This window comes from Aspergillus heteromorphus (assembly GCF_003184545.1).
Source record: "Aspergillus heteromorphus CBS 117.55 chromosome Unknown BO70scaffold_20, whole genome shotgun sequence".
NCBI classification, from domain to species: domain Eukaryota; kingdom Fungi; phylum Ascomycota; class Eurotiomycetes; order Eurotiales; family Aspergillaceae; genus Aspergillus; species Aspergillus heteromorphus.
Genome location: NW_020290425.1, coordinates 223,783 through 247,195, shown reverse-complemented (window position 1 = coordinate 247,195; position 23,413 = coordinate 223,783). Strand labels below are relative to the sequence as shown.

The 23,413-nt window shown below is 54.1% G+C and overlaps 10 protein-coding genes across 10 annotated transcripts; 6 read left to right on the top strand and 4 right to left on the bottom strand.

The window, feature by feature from the left end:
- Positions 1-228: 228 nt before the first annotated feature.
- Positions 229-2,980, bottom strand: BO70DRAFT_318366 (uncharacterized protein; the record flags this gene model as incomplete). Its single annotated transcript, XM_025540411.1, has 3 exons — positions 229-1,876; positions 1,931-2,773; positions 2,855-2,980. 3 exons carry the CDS (start codon positions 2,978-2,980, stop codon positions 275-277), a joined length of 2,571 nt encoding a protein of 856 aa, XP_025397592.1. The 3' UTR covers positions 229-274.
- Positions 2,981-3,222: 242 nt separating this feature from the next.
- On the top strand, positions 3,223-4,554 carry BO70DRAFT_340051 (glycosyltransferase family protein). Its single transcript, XM_025541271.1, has 2 exons — positions 3,223-3,516; positions 3,610-4,554. Exons 1-2 carry the CDS (start codon positions 3,439-3,441, stop codon positions 4,405-4,407), a joined length of 876 nt encoding a protein of 291 aa, XP_025397591.1. The 5' UTR covers positions 3,223-3,438; the 3' UTR covers positions 4,408-4,554.
- Positions 4,555-4,775: 221 nt separating this feature from the next.
- Positions 4,776-6,256, top strand: BO70DRAFT_363801 (SDR family NAD(P)-dependent oxidoreductase). The gene is made up of 10 exons (XM_025543655.1): positions 4,776-4,880; positions 4,943-5,087; positions 5,166-5,252; positions 5,329-5,391; positions 5,463-5,570; positions 5,630-5,681; positions 5,731-5,819; positions 5,881-5,943; positions 5,997-6,075; positions 6,122-6,256. The coding sequence occupies exons 1-10, from the start codon at positions 4,834-4,836 to the stop codon at positions 6,142-6,144; spliced, it is 756 nt and encodes a 251-aa protein (XP_025397590.1). The 5' UTR covers positions 4,776-4,833; the 3' UTR covers positions 6,145-6,256.
- Positions 6,257-6,280: 24 nt separating this feature from the next.
- Positions 6,281-7,664, bottom strand: BO70DRAFT_295518 (methionyl-tRNA formyltransferase; the record flags this gene model as incomplete). Its single annotated transcript, XM_025539511.1, has 4 exons — positions 6,281-7,022; positions 7,078-7,205; positions 7,257-7,327; positions 7,406-7,664. 4 exons carry the CDS (start codon positions 7,662-7,664, stop codon positions 6,281-6,283), a joined length of 1,200 nt encoding a protein of 399 aa, XP_025397589.1.
- Positions 7,665-7,834: 170 nt separating this feature from the next.
- On the top strand, positions 7,835-10,882 carry BO70DRAFT_380982 (uncharacterized protein). Its single transcript, XM_025545435.1, has 5 exons — positions 7,835-8,125; positions 8,214-8,307; positions 8,361-9,672; positions 9,730-9,761; positions 9,817-10,882. Exons 1-5 carry the CDS (start codon positions 7,881-7,883, stop codon positions 10,558-10,560), a joined length of 2,427 nt encoding a protein of 808 aa, XP_025397588.1. The 5' UTR covers positions 7,835-7,880; the 3' UTR covers positions 10,561-10,882.
- A 1,224-nt stretch (positions 10,883-12,106) lies between these two features.
- On the bottom strand, positions 12,107-13,804 carry rho1 (Rho family GTPase RHO1). Its single transcript, XM_025548846.1, has 6 exons — positions 13,664-13,804; positions 13,310-13,377; positions 13,192-13,219; positions 12,850-13,047; positions 12,612-12,746; positions 12,107-12,550 (listed from the first exon to the last, which is right to left on the bottom strand). The coding sequence occupies exons 2-6, from the start codon at positions 13,375-13,377 to the stop codon at positions 12,398-12,400; spliced, it is 582 nt and encodes a 193-aa protein (XP_025397587.1). The 5' UTR covers positions 13,664-13,804; the 3' UTR covers positions 12,107-12,397.
- Positions 13,805-14,282: 478 nt separating this feature from the next.
- Positions 14,283-14,687, top strand: BO70DRAFT_92190 (uncharacterized protein). The gene has a single exon (XM_025548845.1). The coding sequence runs from the start codon at positions 14,363-14,365 to the stop codon at positions 14,564-14,566; it is 204 nt and encodes a 67-aa protein (XP_025397586.1). The 5' UTR covers positions 14,283-14,362; the 3' UTR covers positions 14,567-14,687.
- A 2,728-nt stretch (positions 14,688-17,415) lies between these two features.
- Positions 17,416-18,823, top strand: BO70DRAFT_318349 (mitochondrial 54S ribosomal protein uL24m). Its single transcript, XM_025540410.1, has 2 exons — positions 17,416-17,962; positions 18,040-18,823. Exons 1-2 carry the CDS (start codon positions 17,546-17,548, stop codon positions 18,673-18,675), a joined length of 1,053 nt encoding a protein of 350 aa, XP_025397585.1. The 5' UTR covers positions 17,416-17,545; the 3' UTR covers positions 18,676-18,823.
- Positions 18,824-19,172: 349 nt separating this feature from the next.
- Positions 19,173-21,046, top strand: rtt106 (putative negative regulator of DNA transposition (Rtt106); the record flags this gene model as incomplete). Its single annotated transcript, XM_025547276.1, has 4 exons — positions 19,173-19,278; positions 19,375-19,716; positions 19,782-20,138; positions 20,202-21,046. The coding sequence occupies 4 exons, from the start codon at positions 19,173-19,175 to the stop codon at positions 20,783-20,785; spliced, it is 1,389 nt and encodes a 462-aa protein (XP_025397584.1). The 3' UTR covers positions 20,786-21,046.
- BO70DRAFT_92121 (uncharacterized protein) lies at positions 20,834-21,263 on the bottom strand. The gene has a single exon (XM_025548844.1). It carries the CDS (start codon positions 21,169-21,171, stop codon positions 20,881-20,883), a length of 291 nt encoding a protein of 96 aa, XP_025397583.1. The 5' UTR covers positions 21,172-21,263; the 3' UTR covers positions 20,834-20,880.
- Positions 21,264-23,413: the final 2,150 nt, after the last annotated feature.

The window sequence follows — 23,413 nt, the reverse complement described above, 5'->3', positions numbered from 1 at the left end:
CATCAATGATGATGTCCGTGGACACATGGCAGCAGCAACCGCAACAGCAAGTACTAACACTATCCATCTATCCATCCATTCATCTCACCCGCCATATGCAATCCATGCATAGGCATATTGAACAATCTGATACAAACAAAAAAAAGCAGAAACAACTAACCCAACTCCGATAGTGCAAGCGCTGAAAGATGGAATCGAGATGTTAACACAGGGATATGACAAGGGAAAAAAAAAAAAAAAAAAGAAGAAAAGACAAAAAACTGGGCTGCTGGAACTACCGGACTCCCCGGGTGGTGAACCGGCGTAACCCATCGCCGGCCCCTTGCAGTTTGGTCTGGCTGCGGGTGACTCGACGGGCGGTGGGCCTATCTTCCAGACTCAATCCCCCGAAGCCGGGTCCCAGCTCGGAGCGCTTGGGAGAGAACATCGCATCGTTGCTGGTCCGTCCGTAGCGGATGTTGTGGATTGTGTTGTTCGTCGCGGTGGTTGCGGTGGTGACGGTGGTTTCGTTATCCGAATCGCGATCGTAGAAGTCAGAGACGTCGGATTCGTTCGCCTTCAAACTATTCAAGCTGAAGCTGTGGTCTTTGTTGAAGGCTCCGTCGTATGGCGAGGGCGCGAGTGAGTAGTACGGCTCAGGCGACTGCGTCTGGAAGGTGGAGCTAGGGGCAGTAGAGGCGAAGGAGAGAGGCGGAGGCACGGATGACCGAGACCTGAATGATTGCAGCTGGTTGTTGGTCGCCGCCTCAGGCGAACCCCTAGAGGCGGGCCCATCCGATGGTTCGTCATGTTCCGATTGCTGCTGCTGCGGACCAGTGTTGCGAGCCTTGGCTATGCTATAGAGGGACAGTAGGCTCAATGCCTCCTGGGCTGTCATGAAGATCAAAAGTAACTGCCCGTATCGATCGAAATACTGCCGTTCAAAGTGGACTCGCGGGAGGTTACCCCCGATATGAACTGCGGCTACAAGCTCGGCGAAGTAGACAAGGATTTCCATGCCGTTCCACTGCACGATCGGTTGCTTGAGGGTCTCCAGCAGAGCAAATCCGGCAATCAAGCTGGCGCTGCCCAGGGAGGCCACCTCGACATAATTCCCGGGGATTGAGAAGCGGTCAAATTGTGAGAGATACCAGGCGACGAGAGAGAACAGAAGCAGACCCAGTCGGAGATACTGAAACGCAAAATACCCCTGTAGGTTGGCCGAGTTGCGGGACTTGGTGTGCGGTGCCTGATGGCGCCCCTGCCACGACTCGTCTTCTCCATCTTCTGGCGACTTGATGGTGAACGTCCGATCAAACAGGCTCTCAAGACCAGTTGATGCAGCATGGTCGCTCACGGGGAAGAATTTGGGCGGGGCAAACACCGAGTCCGCATTGCCAGTGCTTCGTTGCCACTGGTTCGTTTGCATGGGGGTACGATGGAATGGATTGCGTTCGACAACTTGCTCAATGGGCTTCGGACGTTGGGCGGGCTTACGCAAGCTCCATGCGGGGGGCTGCGGCGCGGGGGGCACAGAGCCATAGAAAGGCATAGGCCCATCGAGAACAGATTTCTGGTCCCTTTGGCGAACGCTGACGGTTGGAGTGAGTTCGTGCTGCACAGAAGGGGTCCAATCCATGTCGTCCGGTTCGGGGGGCGGCGTGGAAAAGCGTGGCTCCTCCGGTGCTGTTTGGGGGGCGGCCAGTTTCTCAATAGGAAAGCGAGAGGGGCGCTGCCGAAGATCGCCATTTGGGGTTCCTAACGTATGTTTGCTGCTTGTACTGGGCAAAGGGGATGCTTCGGTCCTGGGGTTTGGTGTAGCTGCGGGGGTAGGATCGGTCCATACAACCAACGGACGGGTGTCATAGCGCACAATGCGTCGCGAGATCATAACAGCCTGGGCATCGTTAGCATGCTGCCAAATAGGGCATATGTCGTCGGGGCAACGTACCACTATCGTGAAGAAAACCATGAAGAGATGCAAAGTCGGTGGCAGGGCTGGCTCTAGACCACTCGACGATGGATCTTTCAGAACGCCCCAGAATGCGCACCGCACCACCATGATTATAAGCTGGACCTGATAGTATTCACTCAGACCAACAAACCGACCCCCTCTCCCTTCGACCTTGAGCCGCAGCTTCGGGTTCCACCACAGAGACAGAATGCCCGCGATGAGAGCAAGGCCGGCGTACGGTGCCAAATCCATTGAACAATAACTCGGAATCCGGCGCGCCTCCAGCGTCTGGCGCACACAAGTCACCATGGACGGCGACGTCGCAGAGGCATCTGGATCCTGCAGGGGCTCGGGTTCCTCGACGGTCAAAGCACTCCACACGTTCCAGCTCAGTTGACCAGCAACACTAACCCAGTAACACATAGCGCCAGCCCAGACCAGAAGACTCCTCCAATTCCATTGGCGTGCATGTCTGGCCGCCCTCCCAGCTTTGCTCCGGTCCATCATGCGTCGTAGGTGATCGGATTTGGCCTCATAGCCGGTCTGGCGAATGCGCGCCTTCACTCGGGGTTCGCACTTGACGCACACCTGCGGGTATCGTTCTTCCATGTTCTTGCGGTATTTAGGAAACTCTTTCTCGTATGCGCCGTAGTTCGGGTCATCGGACGATGGGAAAAAGGAGGCCAGGGCGCTGGTGTATAGGTGTTGGTTGCGGAGACACTGGGCGCAAAACAAGCTGGAGGCCGTAAAGTCGGTGGATTCGAAGGGCGGACTCGATGCTCCTGGGCCGTACACATCCGGGTTTGTTTCTGCGGCGGGAGGGTCTGTGATTTCTCCTTTCTAGCCAGTTCAGAAGATCGGGGGCTATCAGTCACTGCGGGGGCGTTTTATTCATTCTATGGGGGAACCGGCAAAACCAACCTCGTCCAGGTAGTTGAAGGCTTCGCAATGGCTGCAGCGCCATTTGCGGACGGGGTCCTTGCCATGCTGGGCAGAGCGACGCCCGCAGTAGAAGCACTGCAATCGCTTAGCGAAAAGGGGGGCCATGTCAAGTGGTGGTGGTGGACATGGATGGGTGGTGGTGGTGGTGAGTTATGATGATGCTGGGGTAAGCGGAAGGGAAGAAGAAGAAGAAGAAGATGATTGATTGATTGGGGGGGGGGAAATCCGAGGAAGGAGTTAAGACAACAACACCAAAATAATCGCCGAGGGCGGCATGGCAGATCTACTACTAGTACGGAGTAGTTAGTAGTAGTCCTTCCACCCGCCCCATTCAGCACCACTCTTAACTCTGTCCGGCTCCATTCACTTCTCCCTCCCACAATCCTTCTATTCTCGCGCGTGGGACAATCCCTCAATACCATGAAAGCTGTTGGCCCCTTTTAGGCGGGCTGCAACCTCCTCCCCGCATCTCATTCATTCATTCCTTCCCTCATCCTCCCGTCGGCCAAGTGTTATCATCAAAATCCAACAATTCACACCTTCAACCCCAACACTCCCTATTCATGGATTCCTGGATCTCTTGGGCTGGCCTATTCTGGGTCGCAGCCTTTGCTATGGTGGCTGGCATATCCACAATCATTGTGAGCAAGGAACCACAACTCCTCCTCCTCCCCCCCCTCTCCCTAATCCTATTCACAAGGACAATAAACACTGACCCATCCGCCTGCCTCCAGATCGCCATGCACGCCCTCGCCAAGTCCCAGAATAGCCAGGTCCCCAAATGGCGCCCGAAGAATAGCCCCATCCATCTGCTCGTGGTTCTAGGAAGTGGCGGACACACGGCGGAGATGTTCTCCATGCTCCGGCGCATGAAACTGGACCCCTCCAAGTATACGTATCGGACCTACCTCGTGAGCTCAGGGGACAACTTCAGCGCCGCGAAGGCAGTCGAGTTCGAAACCGCATATATCAACAAGGTTGCCAAAGCCTCTGCTGCTGCTGCTGCTGCTGATGCTGAAAAGAAAGACGAACAGCGGTCGACGGGCGCATACACAATCGTCACGGTTCCCCGCGCGCGTCGCGTGCATCAATCCTTCCTGACCGCTCCATTTTCTACGATCCAATCCTTCTGGTCTTGTCTTCTGGTGCTACGAGGCCTCCACCCGGATCAGCGACCCCTCACCGCACCCATCCGTTCGCCGTATCCCGACATCATCCTCACCAATGGCCCTGCCACGGCGGTCTGTGTGATTCTGGCTGCTCGGCTTCTTCGACTGTGCCACGCCTTCTGCGCGGTCCTTACATTCAGGCGCCGTGCTGGGACGCAGACAGGGTCGGAAACCAATGCACCTGACTTCCAGCTTCGCACGATCTTCGTCGAGTCGTGGGCTCGGGTGACCACGTTGAGTCTCTCAGGGAAGCTCCTGTTGCCTTTTGCGGACCGGTTCCTCGTTCAGTGGCCGGCATTAGAGGGGAAGAAAGCCTGGCCCGGCATGAGAGAGACGGAATACGCCGGTACGCTCGTGGATTGAGGGTGCTAGATTCTCGGTTCCTGTGTTATTGTGTTTTCATCTTCCGACTTCCGATGTTTCTGTATCTGTAGATAATGCAGACGTGATGATACCCCTGCAAGTACTCCAGCAATAATCAAGCCTCTTCAAATGCAGGCAAACTCAAAGCAGCGGGCGATCCGCCATCGGCGGGACCACCTCGAGGGGCCGACCCGAGGTACAACTTAATAGAGGGTAGGATTTGGATGATCTACCTACTAGATATATAGTACTTAGTGCTGCGACGGTCGTCCGGAAGTCCCGAGGTTTCAGCTCCGACGGACCCCCGCTTTATAGTTCTGTTTGCTTGCGAGGAAACCCCTCCTCGCTCCCTGACCGACCTTCCCAAGCTCTAGTACTCTAGCATCCTCCGCCACGCCCTCTGGCAGACTCGCAGCGTATCGCATAATGTACTCCCTACGCAATCGTGTTGCTCTGATTACGGGCGGCTCTCGGTACGTCCATTCCGCGTGACACCGACACCTAGGTGTGCATCTCTCATATGTCGGGCCCCTAGGGGATTGGGAGCTCTCGTGGCCCGGAAATACGCCGCAGAGGGCTGTAATGTCGCCATCAACTATGCCTCGAGCAAGGACGCTGCCGAAAAACTCGCCGCGGAGATTCGGGAGCAGTACAAGGTCAAGGCGATTACTATACAAGGTGTACGTTGTTGTTGTTTGATATACTATACTCCGCAACCGCACGGAGGGCTGGTCTAACAAGATGCATGCCCCAACCAGGACGCCAGCCAAAGGATCGACTGCATCAATGCCGTCAATGCCACCATTGAACAGTTGGGTGGTGTAGACATTGTTGTATCCAATGCGGTGAGTTGCCCATGGTCGCCATCCTGTCATCTGCCTGCAGCGGAGAAAGAATGAATGGCTGATCACTGGGGACCAGGGTTGGACCAAAATCACCAATTTCGCCGACTTGGATGCAATGGACGATGACGATTGGGATAAAGTATGGTATTCAGAGGAGACATGTCTCAAAGAGAGATGGTCATGGAATATGCAGGCTGATACGCACCCTAGTGCTGGTCAACCAATGTGAAGGGCCACTTCTATCTTTTCAAGGCGGCACTGCCCACATTCAACGCCAATCCCGATGGTGGCGTGTTCCTCTTGACATCGTCAATTGCGGTGAGCCTTCGACCAAGCCTAGGCGTTATGCACATGCTTACGTAGTGATTGGGGGATAGGCTACTACAGCGACTGGCAGTAGCCTGCCCTATGCCGTTACCAAAGCTGCCGGTAGGTATTCTGCGACGGAGAGTACTTCATTTTGCTGAATCAATATCAGGCTTGCATCTGGTGAAATGCCTTGCGCAAACCCAAGGCAGCAAGGTCCGCGTGAACGCGGTCCTGCCTGGCCTCCTGCTCACGGAATGGGTAAGTGGCACAGTTGCAGCTATCGAAAAGGTCAGGCACGGTAGAGCTAATGCTTTCGTAGGGCCAGCGCTTCTCTGCGCAAGCAATTGAGGGTTGGACCCAAAAGGCGGTCCTTAAGAAGGCGGTACGGTTGTCCTCATCCTGGATTAAGCCACGCGTGCTGACAGGGCCATGAAGCCCGAGTTAGAGGACACTGCGAATACCTATGTGATGCTTGCTCAGAACACATCCATGACTGGACAAGCGATAACGATCGGTGAGTGCTATTACTCCTGTTGTCTACAGCACTACTAATCCCACAGACTCCGGCTTTGCGATCAGGTAAATCCCAACACTTGCGAGATGGAGGCTTCGGGGCCGCGTAGGACACCGGCCGTTTGCTATCAAGAATAATCAGAGCCGGCTTTGCAGTGTTAGCGATATAATACAGAGTGAGAGTTTTCATCACAGATATGCCCCCTTTAAGAAAGAGGGTTATGGAACGGCGTATATCCAACACCAGCCGAGTAGAATGACCGATCGCCAATCATTCGAGCTTTTAGAGCGGCCCGAAGAGCGTCAGCATTTTTCTCCCCTTCCACTTTCATTTCGTGGATCTGGACAAGCTTTCCATCCCGGGTGAACACGTAGACACCCCTCCCTTTGCGGGGTTCTACCGGATGCGCGCTATTCACGAACGGCAAGCCCGGGACGAGGGAGAACTTCTCGCAGCCTTCCAGGAGCGGCACTTCTTCGAACTGGGAGAAGATAAGTCGTCGCTGTTGAAAAGATATGTTTTCACCGGGAGTGTTGCTGGCAACGAGGGACTTGCTCCAGAGCGGCCCCAGAACGCGATTTCTCCTGCTGATCTCCAAAAAGCTCCAGTTTTTCCAGTCTATGTGTCGGTCCTCCGGCTTGATCTTGGCCGCATGGATCAACGGTCCGTCTCCTTCGGAAGAGCGCCAGCCCACATCCTCCACCGGGGGCACAAACAAGCCCCTTCGAATACCTTCGACGAGGATCTCCGCGCCTTTCGGAGAAACGAGACTCAACAGATCGGGAAAGCTGCACGTATCGGGGTTTGGTATATCGAAGCCGGGCGCCGGAGTCTGCGCCAGTACTGTGCCGTGATCGAAGTGTTTGAGATGTAACGTTTGAAGGGTGACACCAGTCTTGGTGCGGCCGGCTAACAGGGTGTGGTGGAGAGGTGCAGGGCCCCGAAAGCTGAGTGCTTCTGTTAGTCAAATTCTTTCGTTAGAAGACCAACCCGCAGGCGTACTCAGGAAGCAACGAAGGGTGGACGTTCAATCCCCCGTACTGGGCGCCATTGAGGATCCGCGGGGGGACGAAAAGCCCAAACGAGACAGCAATGATCAAGTTGATAGGGCCATCGGGCAGCATAGGCGGCTGTACCGCGTCAGCAGGCATTCATGACGGGTATCCCCGGCTCTAGATTACCGTCCAGCCTCTGAAAGTGTCTATCTCATGGATCGGGAGCGATAAGTCCGAGGCGGCCGCCTTGATGGGAACTGTAGACGACCAGAGTCAAGTAAGCCTCATGTTCATCCATTCTCTCTCTCGCACGGGATACAGTGTCAACCGATTACCATCGCGTACGGTCTTCAAGCCTCGCCCGACTCGTTTCCCGGGTCTGCAGACGACGTCGATGGAGGCAATGTGATCCGGTCGCTTGACATGCTCTTCATGGAGGGCCTTCAAGGAAGCGATGCTAAACTCGTCGGAGCCGCAAAAGAGAATCCGGAGCGGGTCGTAGGCTTTGGTAGCCAGGCATCGATGCGACAACAGGGAGAAGGAGAGGGAGGGGAAGAAAGGGACGCGTCTGTGGGTACAGAGCGAGAAGAACATGTTCGGTCTTCTCCAGCCGTGAGGAAGAAGAACCGCGGCCAACTGCGGCCAACTCCGGCCAACCCGGCCAACGACCAGCTCCCCGCCACGTGATGTCACCGCCGCCTCCCCCCTCCAGGCCGACCGACGAGGCGCGCTCGATGAACCGACCACTGCTCTGCTGCTGCCAATGCTGCCGCTGCGCTGTGAGCTTCCAGCTCACAGACCCATGGTGCAATGCCCGAGGGCGACCTGACTTCCGTGATTCCCGCGCAACTGTCGTATCTCGCCATCTATAACCCCCGCCTCGGTCCCACCGACGAATCCCTCCCCGATCAAGTCGTCTTCTACACATCCCGGTCAGCTCGATTGCGGCGACGGGAAGGCTCGGTGACCGAAGATGGTGATGCGGCGTCCAAGGATGAATGGAATGAGAGGTTGCGTCAGATTGGTCTGGCGCAGGGGATGATTGGCTTCGCCAGGTGAGGATCGCGCGCGCTCTCTCTCTCTCTCTCTCTCTTTTCCCAGGCATATCGTGCGGCGGCAGTACTGAGCTCGTGGCCTACCTAGGAACTTCTCGCAAGGGAAAGCTGTGGATTACGTGGAGACGGAGAAATCCCAGATCGTTTTGCATGAGCTGGAGAAAGACTGGTGGATTCTAGCTGTAGGTGACCTGGTGTCTGAACCTGTCATCGATAGCTGCTGAGCTGGTCACAGGCTGTCGACCTAACTCGCCTTCCAAGTGATCCCGCAAACGCGCCCTCCTCCCAGCGCGATGCCTCTTCAGCCACCCCGGACTGTATCTACTCCGCAAGGGAGATGTGCCCTCCCCAGCTCCTGATACAGCAGCTACGTCGGGCTCACTCCACTTTCCTCCTCCACCAGGACTCTACACTGGACACATTGTACGATCGAGTAGGCAGGCCTGCCTTCTGCACGCTCCTCGATAACTTTTGGTGGAGGTTCGCATGGAGCTGGGAGGTTCTCCTGAACGGGAACCCCGTGGTTGAGATATATGACGGCGTCAAGCTCTCCGCTGGGGGCGAACTCGGCATCGGCGTTGGTGAAGAGGAGTGGGGGAGCGGAGAGCGAGAAGTGCTGGAGGACTTTGTCGCTCGTACAGATGGTCTTCTGGACTTGGTAGTCTCGCGGTTCGGCGACCCTCACTCGAACACCGAAGCTCTCGCAACGGGGAACAAGACTCTAGACGCAGCGGATGGAAGCAATGCCGAACAGCGATGGCTTGGGCTAGGCATATGCCCGAAACCAGACGATGGGGTTGTGTTCTCGGGGGTAGGCGCTGTCTCGAGACCGTCCGTAATGCGAATTTCACAATGGATGGAATCGATCTATAGATATGGCGTGGACGCATACGGGGTTGGCGAAGACCCGACCTCGCCACGCCGTCGAAAGCGGCGAAGAAAGCAACGAAAGAGGGGGAAAGATGCCAGCGTTCGATCTGCTCGCGTGGCTGAGCCTCGAGCTGCAACTCCAGATCGACCTTTCACTCCAGGCATCCCCCCTCCGCTCGTGATCGGGACCGCAGAATCTCCACAGCCTCCACGAGATACCGATGGAAGGGCAAATTCTCTTACAAGTGGTGAAAGCTCTCCCGCGCCGAGCGATCGAGGGCTTGACTGGATGGGGTTCAGGACTGACACGGTTGTGAAATATCTGACGCTTGGCTATGGCTCATCCTGGGGGGGTTCGTCCGGAACAGCCAGTCCACACCCTCGCATTGAAGCGTTGAAGCGAGAGGATGGAGGTTCCAGTCCCAACAATCGGCCAAATTCTCCGACAGATGCCCAGGAGGCGATTGATGAGGATATGATCCAACCTACCGATAGCCCAAAACCCAAGAAGCGTGGAAGTTTTCTCATTGGTCTGCATACTGAAATGAACGATTCGGACAAGGCTACTCAGGAAGGCGCTGCGACGACAGACAATCAGCCCAGCGTACCGGATGAGAAAATAGGACAGAGAAATTTACATGTTCATCTAGCAGAGCTCTCGGAGGACAACCCAACAGGTAGGGCAACGCAAGTGCAGGCTATACTGTCCGAGGCTGATCCCAGTCGTACCCTAGGTTCTATAGAGCTACGAGCGGTGGTCTATATAGTAAGTCTCGCCCCGTATTCAGCCATCATTGCCGTGAGTGCTAACAAGTCTACAGCACCAACCCTTCGTGTACACGTTCCTCTTCGACCCTTCAACGCCTGCACTCCTCGAGCCATCCCTCTACCACAGCATCGACCACCAACTATACCCTCTTCACAAGACGCTCAACAACTCAACCTCACCCGCTACTGCAGCAATGCGTATCGCCATGTCCGACAATGCCTTTGACATCAACAAACGATTCTCAGGCAAGAGCCAGCCAGTCTACAACCTAGTCTACGACCGAACCAACCTGACGATCCGCTCCTCGATCCCAAACATCCCAGACTTTGGTTCTTCCATCAACGATCCGAGGGACCCTTCCACACACCCCTGGTCTCGAGTAGAGAGCCTCAACATCCACCACCGACTCCTGAGCACACATCTCGAAACCCGAGCTCGCCCTCTGGAAGTCGAACGAACCTGCAAGACCAGTCGCGGCTGGTGGATTGTCTGGGTTCGGATGTCCGAGCCTCCCCAGCAAGAACAGGGGAGCACCACGTCAACCCCCAGCATCCGCACCGTCACCGACATGACCGACAACAATGCCCACCAAGAGGCCTTCCTCGTCCGACGGTCAAGCGACTCCGTCTCTCCGTCCGGACACGCGCGCAGCAGTAGCAGCTCTCGATTCTTCCGCGATCTAGGCGGAGCATCGTCTCCGGGTCTGCGGGCCGATACAGGACCAGGGAAGCTTGTGGAAGGGCTAGGCCTGGATGCAAGACGATATATTGAGAATCTACTCAGCTTGAATAGATGAGGTGGCTGCATGCATGCATACATGCCCTTTGAATTGGATCGCCTGGACACACACCCCTTCCTTCCTATCTTTCTTTTTATTTGATTTTGGTTCCCGCGGTATATATAACTCCAGCCCCCGTACGGAGTATATAGAGATAGCCAGCAATATAGGCGGCACAATATCATGATGGGAGGTATCATGCGTGAAAAATGGGACATATCTACTCGACTCTTACAAAGGTGGAAGCCGTTCTAACCTAAGGGGACAAAGATGATTCAAGTCGAAACACCATGTCGAGGTTTCTATTGATTACGATAAGCAAATCGATAACTTTATAGACGACATATTTCGTGAAATTCTCTCACCCGCTCTCAATATGCAAGCACAGCCACCTAACCCAATAAACATAGCCAGCTAGATACGTACTTGGCAGAATTATGTGTGCACGGAGTATATGGAGGTACCTATATAGCAGGCAACCTACCTACTCAGGTACCTAGTAGTAGTTAGGTACCACCAGGTTGATAGTAATTTAAGGCATAGCAGCCCAGCCCCTGGATATAAGGTAATAATAGCCGCCCCGTACGTAATCCCCATACACCGCCATGGCAGTACCGTACTCCGACCATACACGAGCGTAAGGTCGTCCGTCCTGTTCCGTACGTACAACATACAAACATCCCCATTTGGAAGATTCCCAGGAAACAACAATCAATCGATCATGTCCACGTAAACCCCACCACCCCATAGTACGGCGACTACCAGGTAGGCAATTATCTCTGCTTGGATAAATCCTAACTGGCGTCGGAATCGAGTTTGCCATATTTCCATATATAGGTGATGGTCGACCTGGGTAGGTTGACGAGTTACAACTCCTCTATATATCCGGGCTAGTGTTACTATCAATAGACGCTACGCTATCAGGTGGGTGGGTGCTTCCGTCCATTCGTCCTTTCTCTCACCCCTGTCAATACTTGACTACTTAGCAGTTCATGGCTTTTGATGCTATTTTCAGGAAAGCTACGTATGTGCGGAGTAGCCCGGGACCATGGTCCTGCGTACGGTTCTGGCTCTACATGCGTGGTTATGGATGATGCCACGGCGAACAGTACAAAAAAAAAAGGGGATAGTGGATTAGTAGATAGTAACGTATAGATGCGCTCGCTATCCCTCATGCCTGCTCCGAAACCGCCGCGTACGTAGGACATGCAGAGTAGTTTGACCGGACCGACTGCAGGACGGGGAGGGAAAAGCGAAGTCAACGACAATTCCATGCATTCTCTTTAACCGAAACAGGAGGAAACTGAAATGGGGATAAGACCGTGCTGAGGGAAATCCGAAGGAGCAGGAGTCGTCCGTCTATCGGATCGCGAGATTGCGACTTTCGTGATCGGACGGACGCTTCCGATAGAATTGACTGGCAGGACACACGCAAGACGAACGCAATCCTCTGTTGCCCAATTCCGATCTGCACTACTCGAAGGTAGTAGTGAGGACGTTTGCTCCGGTAGCAACCTGGCGCCCTTCTTGCCATCGTGATCGAGAACCGCCCCATAGGCGCCTATGAGGAGTTGAAACAGAGAAGAAAACCCACAAGGTTATGAAGACAACGCCTCCCTAGAAAATCAAGTCTGCAAGATAAGAAAGTCGACCAACTGCATAGCCAGATAATCCCATAAAAGCTCATGTGCCCGTGATTGAACATTATCCACACTCGCATCCAGGCACACATTGGAACACGCCAACGGAATAACCCCCCTCTTAATAAGTAATAGAAACCAAATGTTCGAGACGCTTATCCGTTCATATAATCTCCGCATGAAACAGACCTTTTGCGAAGGAGAAAAAAACTAGTTTACAGGATGGTGCACTTCTTCTTGCTCTTGTGGGCCTTGGTCAGGAGAGCAGCCCGGGTGGCGGCCTCGAAGACCTCGCGAACACCCTCGTTGGTGCGCGCAGAGCATTCGAGGTACTTGTAGGCCCCGATCTTCTTGCGAACCTCCTCACCCTAGTGGGAATGTTAGCAGCGGTTCAAGGCTTCCGTAATCTATTCTATTTTCATGACATACCTGCTCAGGGCCAACGGGCTTCTGGGAGGTCTTGTGGAGTTCCTCGATGGTCTTGGGGTCGTTACGAAGATCCATCTTACATCCGACAAGGATGATGGGAAGACCCTGGCAGAAGTGAAGAACTTCGGAGATCCACTAAAGCGATTTGTCAGTACTCCTTGCAGGTCCTCCAGAGAGCGCCTTCGCCCCCTTATCGTCCACGCGCCGAGGGCACCGGGAAACACGGCGAGCAACTAACCTTCTCCTGCACGTTATCGAGAGAGTCGGGGGAGTCGACAGCGAAGCAAATCAGGATGACGTGAGAGTCGGGGTATGAGAGAGGACGGAGACGGTCGTAATCTTCCTGACCAGCCGTATCCCAAAGAGCAAGCTCAACGTGCTTGCCATCGACCTCGACATCGGCGACATAGTTCTCGAAGACGGTGGGGACGTAGACCTAAGACATATGTCGGTCAGCTCAAGAAAAGCGGAGGTCTCCATCTGGGATAGCTAGACAGCTATCGCGGAGCGGCCATGGAAGGGAGGGAGGGGAGGGGAACAGTATCAAGGATCAGGCCAAGGAGGGCGGGTGGAAGCTAACCTCAGGGAAGGTACCCTTGGAGAAGACACTGGTCAAAGGAGACGAGGTTAGTAGATGGTACGGGTCGTGTGCCCAATGCAGACGGAAGAAGGGGGGAGGGGAGGGGGGTGACACTCACATCAACAGACAAGTCTTACCGCAGGCACCATCACCCACGATAACGAGCTTGCGGCGAATCTCAGCCATCTTTTTTGGAGGGTTAGGAATTAGCAAATGATGGAGAGAGGAATAGATGGGATAGAAATAAGCAGGAGTGAAAGAAAGGGGGTGGAGGGGAGTGGCACAGCAGCGAGCGAAGTGGAAGCTGTTGCAGGAGCGGATGGATGGAGATGGATGGATGGATGGATGGATGGATGGATGGATGGATGGATGGACGACGGGTGGTGGATTTGGGGGGGGGGGGGGGGGGGAGTGGTGAGGGTAGAGAAAGGGACAAGTCAGGCGCCCGAGGAAAAGGGTGGTTATCACGTACGGTGCAGGGAGTAGTAGGCGCAACGGGCGCGGACTAAAATATTTCAGGGAGGCCGAGTCCAGGTGAATGAGAGAAAAGCCAAGAGACCAGGAATAAACCCAAAAGGCGCGGTTACGAGGAGTGTGAATGGCGAGTGAAAGTTCCCCGGGGAACGTGGATGAAGAAGGGGAAGAAAGACAGGAGAAGGGAGAGGAGGGAGGGAGAGGGAGAGGGAGGGAGAAGGATGGGAGATGGGTTGATAGGATGGGGATGAATACTGCTGGTGCTGCTCCTACTGCTCCTACTACGCCGTACTGCTGCTACTGTTACTGGCACTGACTGCTGCTTGCTGGGTGCTCGGGGGGGGGCGCTGCTGTGTACTCTCCGTATTGTGTATTGGGTTATCGGCGGTTGGCCCCAGCCCCAGGGCTGCTGGCTTTCAAGATGAGTCGCTGAGGCTCCCGGCGCTCCCCAGTTGACTAAGAAACCAAGCCAACCTACTAGACTAAAAGGGCTGAAACGGTTGGCAAGCGACAAGTCCGCCAGCCCCATCGGGTGAAAAAAAAGCTATGTGGCTGTGGAAGCTCTGCTCCTTCCTTGCCCTTTTCCTCTGGCCTTTTCCATTATCCATTTCCCTTTTTTTCATTACCGTGTCTCCTCGTCTCTTCTACTCCGTACGTATAGGTGGTATCTGCAGTTGATCCTGACGTGATCTGATTCATGGTAAGAAGTCCAAATGGGTGTTTTTCCTTTTCCCTTTTATTTGATTATCTTTTACCAAAAAAAAATCACCTCCTTTCTCTGGTAAGGCAAGTGTACATTTTTTTTCCCTTGTTACTGCTTACTGAGCTGCCTAGCTGGCCTGCCTTCATTCTCATCAAAGCCACCCGACCGTGGCTGAAAGTCAAGAACTCCCGTAGGTAGGAGGTACAATACCCGCGTGGTACGGTAATAGACGGTACGGGTATCGTGATAGTACCAGGGGTCGAGGAGCGAAGAAGAGAACTGTGCGGCTTCGACTTACGTATTCTGCTGACCGGCCTTACGACCAACTAGTACTACTAGTAGTAGTACCCAGGTACATACCTACCTACCGGTAGTAGTTAGTCAGGAGTACTCCGTACCTGGTCAATAATAATAATAATAATGTCCTTCTCAGGCATTCAGGCCAAGAATGATCCAGGCGAGGTCCTTTGCGCCGGTCCGCTTCGGCTCCAGGGCGAATGAAGTTGTCATCATCTTTCCTGCTCGCCTCGCCATCTCTGGTGGTATCACACTGCTCGGACAGAGTTGGAAAAATGAACACAAACAGATGCATCCGATCCTCCACGCGACATGACAGGCAGGCTCAGTCAGTTCTTCATAGTAACATCATTCTAGAAGTTGGGCGCAAGACCTTTGGTGACGAGCTCCATAGCTAGATACTTACCGTCACCATAGTCTGAAGGAGCCTAGAAGCTTGTGGGTGCCCCGGAGACTCGGACTTGTCGGCTGTGGCTCCATCCTTCTTAGTCTTCCTGAACCAATGGTCTTGGGCTATTTGGGTTGTTATTTCCTCACTCCCGTGCGCTAGATGGACAACAGGGCCATGCTAATTAAACAATTCCTAGCCACTATCTACCCACAACTCTGTATATCGACCTACTGCGGCGTACGAAGTAGGTACTATTCAATACATTCTATCTAGATACATAGATAGAATCCCGGTGATCAAGCGGTGTGCCTCTTTGATTCCTGTTACTTCCGCCCGGGTTAAGTTATTCGAGCCTACCCAGCGTGCCACAGTAAACAGTAACGCCCGGAGTACTCCGTGTGAAATGACAGAACCTCACTTCACCTCCCCTCCTAGGGAAACTTTACTGGAGGTCGAAGGGATGAGTGGCCACGCACGATAGCCCTGCAGTCCCCAATCTTGCTTCTGATTCGTCCCTGATTGTCGGATTGACATTTGTCCTCCTATGGATCACCTAAGCCAGACAGACAGACAGGCAAAGTATATCGATCGCCCTGGCCTGCTCCGGACCAATGTCCAGTGGGTCTATGGAGTATATAGCAATAGTACTCCGTACGTGGATAGCTTCGTTAAAGCCTCTAGGATATCTAAGTACTCCGTAGATAAATGACAGAGCATCGAGGCCTCCGAATCGGCGAAGGTACTCCCGTAGTCCGCTGGGGCTTAGCCTGAGGCAAGGTACTTCTGTTGCTGCCGCCAATGCTCCAGATCCGCCAGGGGTTCCATATCTAGATGCTACTCCTTCAATTGCCGACAGCGAAGAGACGTGGCGGTGCAAGTGATCGGCCTTGCTGCTAACCCAGCCTGGTCGGGCCTGCTACCATATAGATAGTACGTAACGTACACAGTAGTACCACTACGTACTCCGTCCTGGCTATAATGTATATCTCCCAAAGCAAACGTCATCCTCAGCTGAAACCAGGTGGCCCCTTTATTTCCTGGAGCTCTCGAGTGAATACCAGAGAGGAGGGGGGAGGTGAAGGAAAAGGGAAACCATAGGAATACCGGAGCATATACAGTGTACACCAACGGAGTATAAAGAAGATGGACTAGATAGACTGCGGTCGCACTGGGGAGTTTGCAATAATAATGTGGAGGTACGGAGTACAATACAGTAGCCCTGCGACCTGCGAGCCTACGGCCGAGACGGTCTCCTCTCCGGCTTGGGGCCTGCGGGACGCTGGGAAAGAAAGACCCTCTCAGTCTTCATCTCCGTTGATTTGATAACCTGGCAGACAGAACCTTGCAGGTCACTCAATCACTCATCCCCTTTATGGTACACTCTTATCGTCTCTCTGCGTCTGGACAATAGCATGGCCATGAGTCAGTCTCGATGACTAGTCAACTAATTGACTGGCAAACCAGTCACTTTGCTGCCAGTGAACCGTGGTAAGCAAGTAAGCTGCTGCCCCATGTCTGTACAGGACCAGCTTGCCAGGCCATTCGTATTGGTTGGTCTGACCGCACTCAGTGCTTACCGACATTGCAATAGGCTGCTACGACTTGAATAATAGCCTGGGGAGGTTTGATTGGAAATTCCAGCAGTGGTGGGATACTACCGAGGACGCGGATCCCATAGACCGGTGTCGGATACGACATTGTTTGACTCTCCAATGTTGCGAGTTGCGAATACATCTTGAGGATTATCTAGAGACATCTGTGGTTGACCATGAACGAACCGAACCGCTTATTGGCTCACAATACCAGAGCAAGGTCTGAGTTTGTGGTATCACAAGCCAGCGGCCAAGCCCATGCCACCCGCCTTTCAATTACAATCCCCTGCAAGCCCAATTCGAACGTTGAGCGCCAACCTATATGGCAGTATCCTGTTGCCTGATATCGACGGCTGAGCGAAAGCAAATGGCCACACTTCTATCGTCCTATAACTATGAGCAGTTATGCCATGCCGGCCAGGCCCAGCCTGATGCCGGGCTATTGGTATCGCAGATTCTTCTGGGTGCGCATAAAACCCGCAAAGTATGAAACATACAAGCCTCCGGTGCTACTTAGAGCCTGCTTCATGAGGGAATTACAAACCTTCATCTCCATACATAACAATGGGGGATGTGATGGACCTACTGTATAAGCGCGTCTTCGAGGCAGGCGCCACCCACAGATCTCTAAGGGCACGCGTAGTTGGGGGACATGCAATCCCCATGAATGAGAATGGTGAATATGTGATGTAGTGAGTAGTGTACTGCACCTAATTGAATAGCCATGCTCTGTTGCCCAGACCATGGGCATGCTTTCCCATTGGCTCACCCAGGTCAGCCATAGTCCGGGTCACGTGCCACACCCCAGGGCCGCAATTTTCCCTCCCGAGCATCTCGCAAGGCCTCCTGGTGATTCGGCGGAACAGTCGGCCATTGCTGGTACCCGCAGCATCCAAAATGCAGAAGGTCATTCGAAGGACGGCCCTGGCCCGGAACCAGGCTCAGCGGAAAGCCATTCGAGCAGCCAAAGTTGCTGAGCGTGATGATCTCAACGACTCTCTGAGGCAGCGGTTTTCCTACAACCGCCTGGAGCTCGATAACATCCGTGCGGAGAAGCAACGACGCCGTGAAGACTGGATGCGCGGCCCTCTGGCGCCTCAGCGTGATGCCGGCCTTGAAGGACAGACCTACGGTGCACTGAGCCCGCAAGCAATGAACCCTCCCTCTATCCCAAAGCATCTGCGGAGAGAGTACATCAACATCGCCGCGGGCGATCGGGTGTGCATCATGAAGGGTAGAGACAAGGGCAAAATCAACGAGGTAGCTCGGGTGGATGATGCCAATGAGACTGTCATAGTCAAAGATCTCAACATGGTATGCATCACCTCCGATCCACCCTGCGGAGTGATCTCTGCTTCGTTTACTGATCGATGATGTCTTCGTTCCCGCAGGCCGATGTGCACTTCCCCGACTGGTTGAACGAACAATACGGCACCAAAAACCCCTTCCAGTCGACGAGCCTTCCCGTTCCCATTGACGATGTCCGCCTCGTTGTTGCCCTCGACGACCCGGTCACCGGCCAGACGCGTGACGTGCTGGTGGAACATGTTCGCGGAGGAGAGCCCTTCCTCGATCGAGAATACGGCTCCTCGACTCCCCGACACACGAGATATATCGCTGGCGAAGAGATCGAAATCCCTTGGCCCAAGACGGAGCCTCCGGAGTTGAAGGATGAGGCCTGGGATACGCTCCGTATGGAAGTCGAGACACCGACCTGGATGCCGTCGCTGCACTCTGCGCCATTCCCTTCCAGCGTTCTGGATGAACTCCGCAATAAGTTTTCGAAGTACCGGACGAGACACGACGCCGAGTGGGTGGAGGCCAAGAAGATGGAAGATTACAGGAAGGAATATTTTCAAAGCCGGTCTTTGTTGACGCCCAAGGGCGAGTTGATCGCCATGATCCAGGCTAAGAGGAAGGCGCGCCTGGATGCGCAGAAGGATGCCAACGGAAACTTCATCCTTGACGCCGCGACGGTCGGGTTCGTGGAAACATTCATGAAGCAGAAGGCTGCCAAGAACGCGTAATCGTCTGCTGCTCTGAATCTCTCCCTCTCCCTTGGGTGTCCGATGGGCGAACGTGTACCTGGGTCTGTTCTGTTTCTTCACACTGTTCTTTTAAATGGGTGTACACAATTATCCTACTGTAGCATAGAATCCGACTGTATAAGATCACTATGTCCTGCACGGAGATTCGTAGATGCCTAGATGCATAGAGGAGCTTGCCCACCGCCAGAAGTGCTGTGCGCTGCGCTGGGAATTCTAATTGCGCGCGCGCCCACGGGTCGACAGGGCCGCCAGGGGAGGTCTGCAGCTACAACAACGACCGACGACCTGCACTTTCCTTCTCATCCATCTTATCCGCGCGCCCCGACTTCCCTGCTTCCTCCCATCCCCCCTCCGACTTTTTTTTTTTTTTTTTTTTTTTCATTGTATGCGACCTCACCGGTTGTGAATCGCCCCCCCTCTCTCCTTTCCCACCCCGATTATATATACCAGTTGTTGGGGTTGTGGCTTTTCCCAGCATGGCTTTCGCCACGATCAACTCGTCAGCGCCGACCAGTATTCCGGCGATTGAGAACGCCTTTGCCGCCGAACCGGGCCTGAAGAAACGAGTTTACGATGCGATCGGTATGTATGGGTCACTCGCTCAGAGCGCCATTATTTACAGCCCTCCCCCTCTCCCAACAAGCAATCATCGCCCGCTGACGTTTATTTTCACCCCAGCACATACCCCGCAACATGCACCTCTCTTTGAAGACATCGCTAAATATACATCCAGCCTGCTGGACAGGACTGCAAACTCTTCCGCTCAGACTGTGGAGCTCGTCAGCGACGGCCCGGCCATGAAGAAACGAAAGTTACAAAATGGAGATGCCCCGGCAAATGCCCAATCGCCAGGCGACCTGAAAGCGGACATGCCCCTGCAATTTTACATGCAGGATGTCTCCTTCGCCATGCCCCAGCGCAAGAAGCTCACGCTCGAGATCACCGCCCAGCACGGATTCCTACGTGCGAGAAACCAGACATCGAAGGAAGTGGAGTTTGGTGTACCGCTGGGGAAGATACGTAAGTGAAGGAAAAAGGGTGGTCCCGGAGCTGATCAGTGCTGACCCTTTTGCGGATGCGAATAGAGCATGTCCTCTGCCTTCCCGTCCCGGAAAAGAACCAACGACAATTCAATTTCTGCATTATTCCCCAGTATGGAGATGGCGTCAACCCACCACCCGAAGGGGTGTCTGCTCCAGAGGCCATGGTGTGGACCGTTGCCGATGGGCCTCCCAAGGCAGCGTTCTCGGGAACTGGACAACAGCTTGGAACCGGGGATGGCGAGACGGCGGACAAAGTCGTCCAACGGGTCTTGAACGACAACCTGTCGCAGACCAAGGTTGTGCGCCCGGATGAGCGCCAGTTTGTGAGCGCGATGCCCGAGGCCCATCGGAAGGGGGAAAAGGCCTACCATGTTAAGGCTTTCCGCGGGAGTAAAGAAGGTATGGTCATGTACCCCGCGTCCGCAGTCCCTCTTGCTCAAAACTAAATGTTGCACGGCGTAGGTTATCTTTTCCTTCTTTCTACGGGGATTCTGTTTGGGTTCAAGAAACCGCTGGTCTTTTTCGCCTTTGAGAATGTTGACTCAATCTCATACACGTCCGTGCTGCAGCGGACCTTCAATCTCAACGTCGTGGCTCGATCCACTGGCAGCGATGAGACGCAGGAATTCGAATTTTCCATGATCGACCAGGCCGACTTCTCCGGCATTGATACGTATATCAAAAAGCACGGCCTGCAAGACGCCAGTCTTGCGGAGGCTCGGCGCGCGAAGCGATACAATGTCAATAATGTCAAGACGGAAGACGATGCTACCGAAGGGGGCGCCGAAGAAGAAGAAAGTGAGTTACAGAAAGCCCAGCGCGAGCTTGAAGACCAAGAGGACGAGGATGAGGACGAAGAGGATTACGACCCTGGCAGTGAGAGCGACACCGACGGCAGCGGCTCTAGTAGCGACGAGGACGACGACGAGGATCAGGAAGGTGGCATGGAGGATGATGAGGAGGAGGATGAGGAGGGAGATGATCGAGACATCGTGGCGGAAGAACTGGGAAGCGAAGCAGAAGATGTTCCGGCCGATGAGTCGTGAGAGAAAGGACGGGAGGACGGAAGGACGGCCTTTTATGACGACTGTTGCTGTATGAATAAATGGATGCTGCTACAGTCACACTAAGGGTCTCTGTGCTATGATGTGTATCCAACAACCGCGTGGCCCAAGCATTGTACCGGTGGGCGCCATTCAGTTACACTACCATACACCGGGGCCACTTGAAAGTGCGATATTCTTCCCCCCTCTCTTCTTTTCCTGGACTGCTCCGCCCCGGCCGTGCTCGTGCATTGTCTAGCATCCACGCCGGTAATCCGTAGAGAGGGCTTTTGAGGACGAGGGTTCGTTTCAAGGCTGCATGGAGCCTGTTTCAGATGACCAGGGCTCGAAGTCCAATGGATAAGGGCCAGCAAACCATGCAGTGGCATCGAATGGGCTGTGGGTCACAGACGTGTCAGATGCATCGAAAATCGAGGTGCCACTGCCACTGCCACTGCCACTCGATGTACCTATAAAAGAAGGCATCGAGTTCCGTCAGGTCCGTCGGCTGCGACGACGACCGAACACTCTTTCGGGGATTGTCCTCTCCTCGACTCCTCGATTGGTCGTAGTGGTGACAGTCGGTTGTCCCGATTCGGCTGGCTCTGAGCCCCCGTGCTATCCGTTCGATAACTCGATAATGGGACTGCTCTACAAAAGAGTGGGGTAAGCTTCCTCCTCCTCCTCCTCCTCCTCCCCAGTCTCAATGTACGGTAAGTGATGAGTAGTAGTATCTTATACTCCGTAGGGAGTATTGTCCATTTTACCACTGCATCCGTGCTCATGCATACAATTCATACATACTTACCTACACTCACGTACACGGATGGGACAGCTCGATTGGTCGCCCTGGGCACCATGCTGGGCTCCAGACTGGTCAGGGGCAGTGCCAGCTCAGCGCAGGTACCTCGCAGCCTACTGCTTTAGTATGGAGTACTTAAGCCTTGAAGCCGCCCGCCGCAGCCCACACTACTTGACGACTAGATACTAGATAGATTAGACGGGTTAGCGGGAGCTGACAGACAGTTTCTGTCACGGTTGTCACGGTCGGCCGGCTATGGGGCTGAGTTTTACCCTTCCACAGTAGCTGGGTTGACAGCTACAATGGCCGGCGGTTATTGGTAGAAGGGAGTCGCCTCCGTAGGGAGTTGGAAGTCTTGGGACGCCTGTTCCATGGGTCGGGTCCCCTTATCTATTCGATTCTTCCCCGATCATCAGTCCCAGTGGCCAGGATCCATATAGGGGAGCAATGCAATGGGCAATTAATTATTTATTGACCACACCTGATCGGATAAGGTGTGTGCCTGGGGGCTACCCTGAGATGGGTTAGTGAGTGTATCTCCCTGGGAGGGAGGGGACCTTACTAGTACGGAGTACCTACCTTACCTTAGGTAGTACCTCTGTACGGTAAGGTATGGTCAGACAGCCCGGCAATACCAGTGCCCCCCAAACTGACAATACCACACCCAAGGCAGTTAGATCCGGTGGGCATCTGGGCTATCATTCCCAATGGCCAACCAAGTAGCGAGCGAGCGAGCATGCGCAACGGACAGGAGACCGCAAGAATGATGGTACCTGAGAGAGGGGGGTCACCGTAGTAACTGTAGTTATTATGTACTGTGTACTCCATATGTATGGCCCATTTCTCCTCTTCTTCTTCTTCTTCTTCTTCTCCTCCTCTACCCCCCTCCCCCCCATCCTCCTTCAACGCCATGTGGCACTGGAGTTGGTAACAATCGTACCAGGATGACCCAGAACAATAATAATTATAGCAAGGTACTCCGTACCTGGGTAGCTTCCATCTGGCCACTGGCCAGAACCCACTGCTGGCGTCTAGTGCCCGCTTTCAACCGTTCATCGCCCAACAGGCTGAGCGCTAGAGGCGCCGCTAGTGAGTCCCTGGGGCCCAGGGCGATTCCGAGGCCAGGATGATGAAAATTGGGAGGCCCCCGATGGCCATGGCCCTGAACCGATTGATTGGCACGGGCCTGACTCGGTCCTTTTCCAACCAGGCCAGGGTCGATCGGGTCAGACCCTCTTACTGAAGGACAATAACAACAACGAGAAGAAAAGGTAACAACCTACCTAGTACCTGCTTATTTACCTACTAAGGCATGTATTGGATAGAATGAATCGATGTCTCAGTGTAGGTAACTAACTGGTAGGTCATGTAATCAGGTACCGTATCTGTACTCCCGATTACCGCCCTTCATCCCCTATCGATGGGGCTTCTCCGGCTATAATCGCCTCCACTGCGGCGGACCTCCCAGGCCGGAGTTCATACGCAATACCTTTAGGTTACCATACCTCGGGCCAGAAACAGAGAAACAGGAAAGCAGAAAACCGGGCACCAGATTTCATCGTCATCGGGGCCAAGCCGGCCGGGCGGATTTTGCGACTGGGTACCTAGTTTAGTAGTGTTGGCACTACGTAGTCGTAAGTACCTCTGCTAGGTACTATCTCAGGTGTAACTCAGGTAATGTATTGACCTGACCAAACCAAGAGGACCAGACCAGACCCGACTCGACCATCCTCCCATCCAACCATCGCCTCTCTGTCTCTGTCTCGCTCGCTCGCTCGCTCTCTCTCTCTCTTCTCCTCTTCTTCTCTCTCTCTGCCTCTTCCTCTTGC